Source organism: Alternaria metachromatica, assembly GCF_023757995.1.
Source record: "Alternaria metachromatica strain BMP 0045 chromosome Unknown scaffold_1, whole genome shotgun sequence".
Taxonomy (NCBI): domain Eukaryota; kingdom Fungi; phylum Ascomycota; class Dothideomycetes; order Pleosporales; family Pleosporaceae; genus Alternaria; species Alternaria metachromatica.
The window spans coordinates 799,956-814,393 of record NW_026055492.1 but is presented as its reverse complement, the minus strand read 5'-3'; the positions used below and the strand labels follow the sequence as shown (position 1 = coordinate 814,393).

Sequence of the window (14,438 nt, the reverse complement as noted above, 5' to 3'; positions counted from 1 at the left end):
ATGGTTGCTCTTGACATTGTTCGCGCTCACAACGCATCGCTAAAAACCCTACCCCCCAATCTAGTTGCAGTATTCGTTGGAGGCACGAGTGGGATAGGCTTCTTCACTGCTCGCGAATTCGTCCGCACGACCACATCCCCACATGTCTATTTGATCGGCCGCAACGCGACAGAAGCCAGCAAGATTATGGATGAGCTCAACTCGATCAACAGCTCATCCCAGGTTAGCTTCATCCAAAAGGACATCTCGCTCTTGAAGAATGTGGACGAGGCATGTAGTGAGATCAAAAGCAAGGAGGAGCAGGTCAATGTGCTGTTTATGACGTGCGGATACCTCACGATGAAAGGAAGAGACGAGACAGCCGAGGGTCTGGACAGGAAGATGGCTGTGCAATACTACGCACGAATGCGATTCATCTCTCAACTTACACCGCTCCTCAACAAGGCCTCTGAGACTGGCAACCTGTCTCGCGTGGTCGCTGTCCTGGACCCGCAGGCTGGCTTGAGACTCGGAGGTCTTGACTATTCCGACCTCTCCCTCAGACATAACTTCAGTCTCAAGAACGTCCTGCTCCATGCAAGCTCTATGACGTCTCTCTCCATGGCTCACTTGGCAAATCAGAATCCAAAGACAGCATACATCCACGAATACCCATCTGGCGTCGAGACAGGCGTAACGCGCGAACTCTTCGGTCGCTTCAACGACACTGTCATGTCTACGCTGGGTGGACTATTTCGACGCTTTCTCTTCGTTCCACAAGTGGAAAGCGGCGAAAGACATTTGTTCGCTGCCACGGCGCCGCGATACGCCCCCAAAGCGGATAGCGCCAAGACAGACGTTATTGGAAGTGATGGTGTGAAAGGCAGTGGAAGCTATCTGCTGAATTGGAACGGGGACATCCTGGCAGATACCAAGAAAGCGCAGAAGCTGAGGGAGGAGGGCGGGCTGGACAAGGTCTGGGGGCATACACAAGAGGTTATGGGCAAGATCGAGGAGAGTGGAAGGTTTTGACTTGAGCGGCAATCTGTTATTAGAGTTTGATCGCTGGGCTTGACGTAGGATGGAGCGGGCCGGGAGAGCAATCCATGGGACCAGGACGACTGAGTCGCGCTACGCGTGTGGGGCATATCGATAGGCGCACGTCTTCAAGGTTGCGTGATGCTGAGGCAATGTTGCTTGACATGCACGAGGCGCAGTCTGTTGGCGTTGGTGAAGTTTCTGCTCTATCTGGAATCAGCCAATATCAGACCTTGTTGTGTTTGTTGGAAAAAGAGAGCGCGATGACGCCAGATGTGGGCGCATATAGGGCGTCTGTCTTTCTGCGACGCGACATCGTGGGTGTCCCCAGGAGGGTTGTGTCGGATCGGAATGGCATTCATGCGCTCCTTGCCTACCAGAAACACCTGGCTTCTGCGCCCTCAGCGCGGCACTGGGCTCTCGAGATGAGCAGGCTAGCGTGAACCCCTATTCATGTGCGTGACGATCACCAGGGCCCGGGTCCCCAGCTGCATGTCGCCGGCGGACGATAACGATTACACAACACTGAGCTATCGCGTGCCGAATAATGACTGGCGCGCGTGCAAATTGGGCGCTGTCGCCCGTGGTTGTCTGGTTAGGCCAGCTGTTTCGCATTGATCTTTCGGGCGTGCCACCCCCGTCGGCGTCACCATCGTCGTTTCCCGCTGTGCATCCAACCTCGAGAAGCCGCGGCCAATGGCAGGCGCCGTCCAGCCTTCTCCTTCCCGAGACGCGTCACGCCGTGTTGACGTTGGTGTAGTGGTTGTGGCGGCCTGTTCCCCATTCGCACTCCAGGGCTATTTGCATGCTCTCGTCCTCCTAAACTGCACTCTGTCGCAACGTTGCTACGGCGCATTCCTTTTTGTGCAGAATCCGGGGGTGCCATTGCGCGTATCGTTCCTGCAGTAGTGCCTCGGGCCTTAAGGTTAGTCAGAGGCTCTAACCAGACCCTGGGCCCCCGACCCGCACGCGCCATTTGGATGCGCGTTTGACCAAGTGCTGACCTTGGGATACAGCCGGCTGCTCCTCCTCCAATTTCACTTGCCCTCGCACTAGGACGCCAGACGCTTCCGAATTGCTGTGCCGTGCGCAGGACAGCCCAGCCCAGCAAGACCCAGCAGGACTGCTTACCCACTACGCTGCAGTCCTCGATTGCTAAGATTACACGCGCGCGAAGTGTGAGCCACTGATATTAAGAGCCCTCTGCTGCCCACCATGGCTACCACCATCGACGACCGGTCCCCTAATCCACCTAATACCAATACCTCGGCCTACAAAGACGGCTCACCTGACCCCTCTGTCCGCCCTTCTGCAGCCCAGTCCCAGTCCCAGTCTTCCGCCGACCAAACAGGACCGCGCCGTTCCAGCTTCAACTTCTTGCGCCGAACCAGCGGAAAAAGCTCCTCTGAAATCCGCGGCAGCAGCACCAATCGAAGCGTCTCCGGCGGCAAGATGAGCAGGAAGCAAAAGGCCCTCGCCCAGGAGGAGGCTCTCCGCAGGCAGCGCGAAGCTACCATGCTGCCTAAGCAGCCGCCGCGCCTGCCTTCCCACTCGGCCCTTCCCCAGCTCGCGACGTTCGGAGGTGAGGACACGCGCCCAGACTCCATTGCCATTGTCTCCAACAAGGCCGGCACCTACAACCCCACTGCCCACAACTTCAGCCGCCCCTCGACCGACACCTACAGGATGGCTCCCGCTCAACCCAGCCCCGCTGTGGCGCCGCCCGTGCCAGGCTCCTCGCCTTCGACCTACATGGATTACGATCCCTACCCGAGGACCGAGAGCATGACCAACCGCGGTCGCTACAGCTACGCCAGCAGCCAGATCAGCACCGTCAACAGCCCCCGTCGTGTGCGAAGGAGGAAGGACCCCACGCCTTTCAAGTATGTTTTGTCACACACCTGTAGACACCGAGCTGACCGTTACCTAGCATCCTTGTCATTGGCACCAAGGGCTGCGGCAAGTCTTCTTTCATCGAGTTTCTCCGCACTGCGCTCGCGCTCCCGGCTCGAAAGCGCCCAAACACTCCCTCGCCGCCTGCTACCGCCGTAGGTGGTGGAGACTCGCCGTTCACTTCCGAATTCCTCGAGACCGAAGTTGATGGCGAGAGAGTCGGCGTCACGCTCTGGGACTCTGAGGGCCTTGAGAAGAACATTGTCGATTTCCAGCTGCCCATCATCACCTCGTTCCTCGAGTCCAAGTTCGAAGACACTTTCAGCGAGGAGCAGAAGGTCGTACGCGCGCCAGGTGTCAAGGACACACACATCCACTGCGTCTTCCTCGTTCTGGATCCGATTCGCCTCGACCAGAACATAGCCGAGGCTCGCAAGAAGTCTAATATTGTCAATGCTGGCAGCGCCATCTTCGGTGGTCTAGACGATCGTCTCGATCTCAACATACTTCGCGAGCTGCAAACCAGGACCACCGTCATTCCAGTCATCAGCAAAGCAGACACAATCACCGGCGCGCACATGCGCTATCTGAAGAAGACTGTCTGGGATACCATCAAGCGCGCAAAGTTGGACCCCTTGGAGGCTTTGAACCTGGACCTTGGCGACGATGACGAAGACCCCGACCGACTTGATGAGCGCGACGAGGATGAATACGAGCAGTCGTCTGAGGGCGAAGGCAAATCAGAAGTTCTGAACAAGATCCTCGAGCGATCTTCTTCCGAAGCTGCGCGCTCCATGGCTTCCTCCAGCTCTTCGACCAGGTCGCACTCCCCTCCCACGTCGCCCCCAAGCGCCAGGAAAGGCCACAGCCGTAAGCCGTCCGCCATGTCCGCCTCGATCCACAGCGAGAGTGCCGAGACTCCGTTCCTGCCTCTCAGCATCATCTCGCCAGATCCTTACGACCCCGAGGTTGTTGGTCGCAGATTCCCATGGGGCTTTGCCGATCCTTACAACCCAGAGCACTGTGACTTTGTCAAACTCAGGGAGAGCGTTTTCAGTGATTGGCGCTCTGAGCTACGCGAGGCTTCCCGTGAGCAATGGTACGAGGGCTGGAGAACCACTCGACTGGAAAAGGGCAGGCGACGGGTCGTTACAGCGGATGGACCCGCCTCCAGGCAGCTCTCTGTTCCTGCGACCAATGGACGGGCAGCCAGCGCTGGCAGCCGCGAGTATCGCCCGTATCGCCCTAGCAACGATTTCTAGATATCTCGACCCTCAGACCCCAGGCATCTTGCCATACCCGCGGCATCATCGAGTTGGATCCACGACAAGCAACATCGCTGCACAACGCGATCATTCAATCTCTACCCCACGAAGCATCTTCTGAACCTTCGTCATCCATCACAACTCACACCGTACATGTTCACACTTGGAGGTCTCATACACCTTTTCCTATATCAGTCTGCATCTGGAAGCTTGTGTTTTCATCTGATTTTAAAATTGCGCATACCCTTTTTCTTATTGTTTAGTATATTCTAGATTCATGCCGTTCCGACAAAGTTCATTCCGTTTCACAAAGGATACGGGTGGTCGATACGTTATTCACGCTGAGCGTAGCCTTTGATAGTATTTGGAGCAATGCGGGAACAGCTTCAACGTGTATTTAGCAAGCGATCGAGGGATCGGTGGAGGGATTGTAGCATGCTGATCGTACGTTTTCGGGAAGCAGTAAAAAAATTGTATTTTATGAATCATTCGGGGCTCTTGCTTGCTGACTGTGACCATGCAAGCTAGTGTTGCTCAACCAATACTCTCGAGAAACAAGACTGCTGGGAGAGAGAAAAATGGCTAGGATCAAGGTAGAACAGTATAATAAGTGCGAAGCCTTGGACCAGTCGGTAATGTTCGTTGTGTGTTATCCCGAGATACCAGTTGGCGGGCCGGACTCGTTGTCTCATTGACCAATCGCCATCTCGTACCTCGCATCGTGCATGTCTTGCGCGCAGCGACCATCGTTCGGCTCTCAACGTTCGCCATTAACGACGAGACCTTCTGCATCTGCAATGGCTCCCGGTATCGCGCCTTGAGCGATTTATAAATACAAGGCATGCACCATGCTGTCTTTTCTGCTCTGGCAGCATTCGTTCTCGTCTTTACCGCGTTCACGCTCTTCTTTCGGCTACCTCAGGATACCGATATGACTTACTCACGCAGCTATGCATCGCTACTCTTTGCTTCCATAGCTACTACAGCGGTAGCTCAGAATGTAACAAAGGTAGATTTGGGCTGGTACGCCCCTAAGAAGAGCTGGGTCAATGATCTTGATCAAGTTTTAAACGGGACGGGCACCAATGGGTTCGTGTTCAACAGCTCGCAGCTGCCTGTCGGTGTGAAGTATGGGACGTACAACTGGTGCAATATGCCTCATGTCAGGACGAATGAGTATGTCAAGGTAGATGACGATTTTGAGCTGGCGTACGTGGAGGTGTAAGTTGTCCTACAGTCCCAGTCAATCGAGAGCGTCAACTCACATTCTGCATAGTATTCATCGCCATCACAAGCGCACACCATATGCCTCGAATACCTTCCCCAAAGAGTCATATCCCTGGGATTGCTCTGACCAAGGTCTCTTCTACTACGGCGAGCCTCTCAATCCTGCTGGTAACACATCGGCGTCAACATACTGGAGCGTCTACACCAATCCCATCAACCCCTTCGCCGCGAGTGGTTTCAACGGGTCGTGCCAATTCCCTCAAATCACACGTGAAGGGCTCGATGATTCTCTGCAGCATGGCAAAGACCTCTTCGGCGTATACCACGACCTGCTCGGTTTCCTCCCCGACAACATCAACGAAAAGACAACCTGGCGCGTCTCCAACAACGTCATCACCAGCCAAGTCGCCGGCATGCTAATCGAAGGCATGTACAGCCCCAAGGAAAACGTCCCCCTACACGTCCAACCCTCCACCATCGACTCGCTAGCCCCATCCTACTCCTGCCCAGCCGCGTCCGCCCTCTACAGTTCCTACGGCGTCGGCAGCACAGCCGCAAACTGGACGCGACATCTCGCCGCTACAGCACCTCTCTTCGCCTCTCTCGATGCTATAAGCGGTGTGTCCACTGATTCATCAGAATGGCACACCTGGTTCGACCACTACTACGACAATCTCTCCGCCCGCCAATGCCACGCCAAAGCCCTACCTTGTAACATCACCAACCCCGCTCTTTGCGTCTCCCAAAACCAGGCCGATACCGTGTATCGCCTGGGACAATACGAGTACTCATTTATTTACCGCGACTCCCCGCTTTCCTTACAAGCAGCTGCTGCTTCCTACGGCGTCTACATGGCAGAGTTAGTGGAGAACATGCGCTCCGCACTAGCGGGTCAGAGTCCAGTTCTGTACAGACACAACGTTGCGCACGATGGGTCGTTGGCCCGGCTACTCAGTTTCCTGCAGATTGAGCAGATGGTCTGGGTGGGCATGGGTTCGGAAGTCGTGTTTGAGGTTTATCGGAGGAAAGGGTATGAGACTACCACCGGTGGTACTAGTGAGCGTGAGAAGGCGTATCTACGTATTCTCTGGGGTGGACAGGTGATGAGGAGCTCGAATCCTAGTCTGGGTAATAAGGATGGCGAGGTTGATATGATTGATCTGGAAGTGTTTTTGGGGTATGTGGATGGTTTGGTGGGGAGGCGGGCGAGTATGGTTGTTGGGAACTGTGCGGCGGAGTAGGATTGATGGATTATTTACTGCATGTATACGAGATTACTTGGGTCTTGTATAAAAAAGGGAGTAGTCATAGCTGGGTTTGTTGTTGAGTCTTTCATTGATACGGGTTAGGCCTCATGTTCGCACGTCTAGTAACTCCAATCAAAGAACTGGACGTGACGAGTGTTCTTCTCAAGGCTAAGCTAGGCTTACTAAACGTGAAGGAAGCCGTGTAGGAGTCGTAAGCGAAGGATGTGTTAAGATGCAACATGCATGTAAGCATGCTGTCAGCTCGAAACCCGCCAATAGAACGTGAGGTATTTGTCTAGCGAACGGGGGCAAGGATCTCGCTACTTCTCGAACTTCTGATAAGGTACTTGGTTTGTTGAATGCAGCAATTTGGAATATACGCACTAGTGGTGACTCTGTTTATTCAGCAAAGCAGCATGTTGGGCTTCTGCGTGATGTATATATTGGGTCGACAGTTCGGTTTGGAGCAAATATCCGTACGCATTTGCTTCAAACGAACAAGACTGTAGCTGTCTAGACAAGAAGCACGATACAAAGATTAAGGATCTGTAGATTCGTTCATCATGCCACCTTCGACAAACCCGGAGGTGCTGGAGACGAGCAATGGTCTTGTGAGCACTCTTCGCGGTATGGCCGGTGGCGCGCCGCACAGCTTTAGACCAGGTATGCAATTCTTCCTTATTCTTTACCTTCTCCTTGCTTAACCCTTTCCGAGTCATCGTTCCAAACGCAACCTCTAGCTGACACATACAACCAGCCCACGCAAAAGGACATCTCCTTACCGGAACGTTTACTCCCAGTGCCACGGTATCGGACCTCACTACAGCCCCGCACTTCAACACGCCCTCCACACCAATAACCGTGCGCTTCTCTTCCTCCACCGGTTTCCCCAAGATCGCAGACACGGACCCCAATGCCAATCCCCGCGGCATTGCCATTCGTTTTCACCTACCGCCCAAGGAAGACGGGCGAAGGCAACACACAGATATCGTTGCGCACTCGACGCCATACTTCCCCACACGTACCGGCGCCGAGTTTCTAGAGTTCCTCAAAGCGGCAACGGGGCAGAATGCGGGAGAAGCAGTGCCTGAGTTCCTTGACCGCCATCCTGAGACCGCGAGGTTTTTACAGGCTGCGAAGCCTAGTCCAGAGAGCTTTGCGACGGAGAAGTTCTTCGGTGTGAATGCGTTTAAGCTTGTCAAAGAGGACAAGGTTACTGTGGTGAGGTACAGGATTGTGCCTATCGCCGGAGAAAAACATCTCGACTCCGAGGCACTAAAGGAAAAGTCTGAATTCTACCTGTTCGACGAGTTGAAGCCGCGTTTGCAGTCTGGACCGATTGGATTCAAGCTGTTGGCTCAAGTCGCCGAGGAAGGGGATGTAACGGATAACGCGACGGAAATATGGCCTGAGGCGAGGAGTATTGTAGAGCTAGGCGAGATCCAGATTGAGAAGACGATGGACGACGCGGAGAGCGCGAAGCAGCAGAAGAGCATCATCTTCGATCCTATTCCGCGGATTGATGGGTTACAGCCGAGTGACGATCCGTTGTTGGAGGTGCGCGCTAGTATTTATCTCATTTCGGGAAAGCAAAGGAGATCTGCGGAGGAGCCGGCTAAGGCGGAGGCTGCGGTTGCTACTGATGCTGCGGTGGCTGCTACGTGAGAAGTCGTTCGGGCGCTGGATAGGCGGAAGGTATGAAGGTATGCGCGAAATAGAGTAACTGGAATGCAGTCCTTCTTGCGCATAAATTTGATAGTTTTTGTGGCTGAACGAATGCTGGTTGGATCACTGTAACTGAAGACTTCGATTGCTGACGTTTACTTCGGCGACCTGAGTCCATTTGGTCATGTGGAAGCGTCCAATGGAGGTTGAAATGGAGTCCTGTTCCAGTAGGAGTAGTAGTGCCTTGCTGTTCTTGGACCCTTCGATCTGGCGCAGGGCTGATGTGTAAGGGTGCAGCCATAGCCGCAGCAACAACGGCGAAGTCGTGCATCTGTTTTTGTGCCGAAGGTTAAGCTAGAATTGAGCGAGTGCCGTGCACAGACTCATAGCCATACACCCGGGACCCTCTAAGAGGGCTATCCTTCCAGCTGGTACTGGGATGGCAGTGTTTGTTGGGAACTTGGTCGAATCCGGCGACACTCAGGGTAACCCTAGCAATACTACTGCCATTTTGAGCAACATCGCAAATCTATTTGCCATTCAGGACCTTCGCCGCACGACCTTTCGCTGTCAATTTGGGCGAGTCGGGAATACACCGGTTGACTCGGAATAGTCAGCGCCCTTCGTCGTTGAGTATCGGGATGATCCGTCTCACCGGCAGGGTCGCGGTGGCCGAATAGTATCTCCTTTGCTGATGATGCGATGATCTAAGACCGTTCTTTGTTCTCTTATCTTTCGAAAAAGAGGCTTGACTACTTTGCTGCATAATTGCAGTCAGCTTCGAGGGTGAAATGCTATTCGCCGGGTAATGGTTAGTGGTGGGTGAAGGAGTTTTGTGATAGGACATCGTAGGCGAGAATGACCTTCCATCATCAGAGGAATGACCACCGCTCTTAGCCTAGTAGAAGATGCTATGTGACCAGACGACTACGTGAGAGGTTGGTGGTGTGTGATGGGTTCCCTAATTAATGTGCTCAGTAAGCACTCTTTGCGTGTTACAGTAGAGCTTAGCTGTTCTTAAGACTTAACTAAGCTATCTCTAAAAAAAGTAAGTATAATATAAGCTATCTTTTACTTAATTTATACTAGTAGCGCTAGTCTATTACTTCTATATTTAGCTTATAACTATTATTTCTACTTTACTATACTACTACTACTATACTTATATAGTAAATATTAGTAGTAAGAACTTATAAAGTCTATACTAGTTAAGACTTAGTACTATCTATTACTAATATAAGTACTAGTAGTAGTAATAGTAATAGTAATAATATTAAAATTAACTTTAAGTATAGTAAGTATATAGCTATTTTAAAGAAGTAAGTAACTTTAAATAAATTTTAGATAAGTTTATACTTATAGTAATATAGTACTACTACTTAATTTATATAGTAAGTAAAATCTACTTTATTAGCTTTTTTTATATCTTTTTTATAAGTTATCTTCTAAGAATACTAAATAAGTCTAAGTTAATACTATATAAAATAAAAAGTTATATACTTATATAATTATTAAGAGTACTTTTTACTATTTTACTAATCTTAATATTAGTACTAGAAACTTAAAAAGAAGATATTATAAAAAAGTAAAGCTACTAAAGTAAACTTAGTCTAATTATAACTAATACTTATATAAGTTTATTTTTATTACTCTAGAAGTAGTTATATTATATATTAAGAAGATTTATAGAGCTACTATAAGTTAGTTTAAACTTAGTATAGTTTATCTATACTAAGTAGTACTAGTATAAAGCTACTAGCTATAAGCACTTTAACTAGGTTATTAGCTAGATTAGAGAACTTTAGCTTTAATATATAAAGAGTAAGTATAATATAAATATATCTTAGATAAAACTAGTCTAATAGAGATAAAATTTTATAAGACTATAAATAAGTATACTAATATTATAATAGAGCGCTAAGCTATAAAAAATATATTATAAGCTTAGAATAAATAGTAGAATACTTCTAAGCTTTAATTTACTAAGTACTACTATTTTATAATACTAGAGTTTAACTAAGATTTACTACTACTTTTCTTTAATAATAATTTCTAAAATAAGTATTTTAGAGAATAAGAGGTATATATAAAATAACTCTTAGTTTTAACTTAGCTAAATCTCTATATAAACTATTTATTTAAAAGAAATAGTAGCTTATATTTCTAATAATACTCTAAATCTACTTATATTTTATAATAGCGTAAGTGTATATTAGATAAATTTTAGTTATATCTCTTACTAATAATAATTAGAAAGTTATTTATCTCTAAGCCTAGAAAGACGCTAGTTTACTTAAGTTATATTACTAGTATTCTATTTATACTAATATTAAAGACTATAGTAAGTTAAGATTACTCTTAGTTTATACTTATCTAACTACTATAAAATACTCTAATATTAAAATAGCTAATAACTTAGCGTGTATTATTCTACTAAAATATACTATAGTATTAGTTACTATCTACTATAAAAAGACTACTATACTATAAGTATAAATAGAAAGTAAACTAAGATATATCTTAACTAATAAATTTATAGCGCTATAAAGGCCTAAGCTAAGTATAATTATAAGACTTAAGCTTATAAATTATAGATAGAAAATAATAATACTTAGTAAGTCTAGACTAAGTAGTATCTACTAGCACTAAAGATAATAGTTATAGTAGTAGTATATTAAGTAGTAAGTAATAACTAAGTTATATTCTATAGTATAACTAGTATATAAACCTATAGCTACTAGTAAAGAAAGTATATATAGTAGAGTATATAAGTCTATATAAGTTATATCTAAGTTTATTTTATAGTCTAATATAAATATTAGATAACACTAGTAGTCTATATAAAATTACTAGTATTAGCCTAGTTTTTAGATTATAATATAGTTTTATAAACTTTTACTTCTTCTTTTATAACTACTTATACCTCTAATAGTTATAGGCTACTATCTAATAGTAGTAACTAAGTATTAACTATTATAGTATTATTTTTCTCTTTATTCTTTATATTTAATAAGCTAGTGTATACTAATCTAAAGTCTATATAACTTACGTTATACGCAAATAGTATAAAAGAAGTAAATACTACTTAGTTAAATCTTAGTTTAAGTGCTAAGAATAATATTATAGCTATATCTCTAGTTACTAAAGAAGTAGCACTAATTATATTATCTCTAGCTATACTAACTAGTAATTTATCTAAGATTATATCTACTATAGTATATAGCTTTATAACTTTATTCTAAGTTACTATAAAAGTAGAACTAAATATATTATCTCTAGTTATACTAGTTTAAGATTTATCTTAAACTACACTAGCTATAGTATAAACTATAGAAATAGCTAACTAGTATATTTAAAAGAATAATCTAACTATATTTAGTAATAAAGCTATATAGAATATAGTTACGCTCTAGATAGCTATAAAAAAAGATAAGACTAAGAATAGTTTAGAAGAGAGCTAAAATACTAGTAGTTAAGTTATTAAAGATAAAAAGATTAAAAAATAGTTATTAGAAGAAGATACTAAGATAAAAAAACTACTTTCTTTTACTAATAGTATAAGTAGGTTTATACTTAGTTAAAACTATATAGCTAATAGAGTTTATAGTAGTACTACTTAACGTACTTAAAGTATCTTTTATAGCCTAATCTAATACTTACGTTACTAATAGTATATTATAGAGATACTACTTAGTTTAGTTCTATACTAATACTCTAAAAAAAGAATAGCTTATTCTATATTATCTATAGCTTATACTACTATATAGCTATTATAAATATTAATAAGTCTAATTTAGAGCTACGTATATGCTCTATTAAAGTAGAGACTTAGTTATATCTTACTTTAGTTTTATACTTATAATATAATAGACTATATTTAGTAGTAAAGACGTTACTATATTATATATTTAAAAGTTTTATAGTATAAATATAAGCTTAGATTTATCTTAGTATTCTCTTAATATTCTATTAATATAATATAGTATAAGAGAGCTAGATTTAGAAAAATTAAGTAGAGTTTAGAGCTCTTACTACTCTCTATTTATAATAAGGTCTTAAGTATAGTATATAAGTAGTTTAATCTAGGTTATATCTAACTATATACTTAGTATACTACTATCTTATAAATAAGCGCTATACTACTAGTATCTAGAGAATAACTATACTACTAGTCTAATACTTTATAAAGTAGAGTTAAAATAAGAAAGACCTAATAAATTAAGTAAAGACTTAGATATATCTTTATAAGAGCTCTACTAATATTACTAGATATTATACTAGTAGACTAAGACTACTAAAATATATACAGCACTAATTAATAAAGTAGAAATAAGTATATCTAGAATATAACTTAGTTATATCTTATTAACTTAATTAGTTATAGAGTAAAAATAATAATAGAGATTTTAATATTATAGTTTAAAATAATAGTTATCTAAGAGTAGTAATTACTTACGCTTAATATAACTTCTTTAAAGTAAGATATAAGACTTATACGCTTAATTAATAAGATAGGTTAGAACTAGTCTTAGTATAATCTTAGCTAACTATATAGTTTATCTAGATATTATAAAAGTATTAGATTACTATATAATTAGATTATTCTTAGACGCTTCTATTAAGACGTATTAGATAGTATAAGTATAAGATTTATCTTAGTTATATCTATTATACTAATTAGATTACTAGAATAGCGTAGCTAAAGCGTAGGCGTAAAACTAAAAAAATATTCTCTAAGACTATAACTAAGCGTAAGAGTAAGATATTAACTATATCTAAGACTAAGAAGAAAAAGCTATTAAGCAAGACTATACTAAGTTTAGACTGTAAGAATAGCTCTAGATAAGAGAGAGATAATTTACCTACTTAGATTAGCTTAGATAATAAGTCTAGTAAAGCCTTAGAAGAGTCTAATAAGAATATAAGTCTATTTAATAATAAAATACTAAATAATAAAAAGCTTAAAAAGCTTACTTATTAAAAACTTATATAATAAGTAAAAGTATTAAGTAGTTTTAACCTTACTAAGTTAAATCTAGTAGAAGGCTAGATATATACGTATACTTAATAGTAGTAATATAGACTATCTTAGGTTCTTACTAAGATTTATCTTATATTATATATAGTCTATAGCTTTAGTATAAAAGTTATTTATAAAATAATAGCGCTAGGTTCTTATATAAGTTAATTAGCTTATAGTATATAAGCTTATAGTAATATAGAGAGTAGTTAGAATATAACTAAGTTTTAACTATATAATCTATTATACTATAAGTCTCTATAGTTAGTTTATATATTATAACTAGCGTAGCTCTACTATAATATAATTATATCTAATATTCTAACTTAATTATCTTACCTCTACACTTATATAGCTACTTAGCTACCTTTTTCTACTAGTAGTAGATATAACTAAGATTTCTCTTAGTTACTACTTACTAGTCTAACGTAAATCTCTATTACTTCTAATAATATACGCGTAGTTCTATAGTTATAGTAGACTTACTAAATAATACTTAGTTATAATATAAACTATATAGTAATAGTATAAGTTATATACCTAGTAGAAATAATAGGTTTAATATTACTTATTTTTATATATACTAGAATTCTACGCCTATATAAGACTATACTTAGATATACCTATTTATACTTTTAGTTTTATTACGTAGTAACTATATTACTTTTAGATTAAATCTAGTTATAAACACTATTAAGATTAATATAGTTAAAGTAGATATAACTAAAAGTAATTTTAACTAAGTTTAGAATAGACTTATTATTAAAAAGAATAGTATTATAGAAATATATTTAGTACTAAAGTTACTAGATATTGTACGTTAGTCTATACTTAGATATAACTAAATATCTAACATTCTTTTTATATAGACTTACTTTAACGTCTACTTATAGAATATATTAAATCTAGAGATAATTTTTATAGTACGTAGTGTAGATAAATCTTAGTCTTATCTTTTATATTAATAATCTAGTAGTATAATAATAGATTCTTTCTTCTCTAAAGCTCTATTAATATTTATAATTAAGCGCTTACTAATAAACTAGAAGATTACTATTATAGGTATATAAATTAGGTATAATCTAAGTTAACTCTTAGATTTTA

At 42.3% G+C, this 14,438-nt stretch overlaps 4 protein-coding genes across 4 annotated transcripts; all 4 read left to right on the top strand.

Moving 5' to 3' along the window:
- J4E83_000257 (uncharacterized protein) lies at positions 1 to 1,011 on the top strand (the record flags this gene model as incomplete). The annotated part of the gene is made up of 1 exon (XM_049327220.1): positions 1 to 1,011. The coding sequence occupies one exon, from the start codon at positions 1 to 3 to the stop codon at positions 1,009 to 1,011; it is 1,011 nt and encodes a 336-aa protein (XP_049193365.1).
- Positions 1,012 to 2,232: 1,221 nt separating this feature from the next.
- J4E83_000256 (uncharacterized protein) lies at positions 2,233 to 4,172 on the top strand (the record flags this gene model as incomplete). Its single annotated transcript, XM_049327219.1, has 2 exons — positions 2,233 to 2,900; positions 2,948 to 4,172. The coding sequence occupies 2 exons, from the start codon at positions 2,233 to 2,235 to the stop codon at positions 4,170 to 4,172; spliced, it is 1,893 nt and encodes a 630-aa protein (XP_049193364.1).
- Positions 4,173 to 5,328: 1,156 nt separating this feature from the next.
- J4E83_000255 (uncharacterized protein) lies at positions 5,329 to 6,643 on the top strand (the record flags this gene model as incomplete). Its single annotated transcript, XM_049327218.1, has 2 exons — positions 5,329 to 5,396; positions 5,452 to 6,643. The coding sequence occupies 2 exons, from the start codon at positions 5,329 to 5,331 to the stop codon at positions 6,641 to 6,643; spliced, it is 1,260 nt and encodes a 419-aa protein (XP_049193363.1).
- Positions 6,644 to 7,212: 569 nt separating this feature from the next.
- Positions 7,213 to 8,314, top strand: J4E83_000254 (uncharacterized protein; the record flags this gene model as incomplete). Its single annotated transcript, XM_049327217.1, has 2 exons — positions 7,213 to 7,312; positions 7,407 to 8,314. 2 exons carry the CDS (start codon positions 7,213 to 7,215, stop codon positions 8,312 to 8,314), a joined length of 1,008 nt encoding a protein of 335 aa, XP_049193362.1.
- Between the last annotated feature and the right edge of the window lie 6,124 nt (positions 8,315 to 14,438).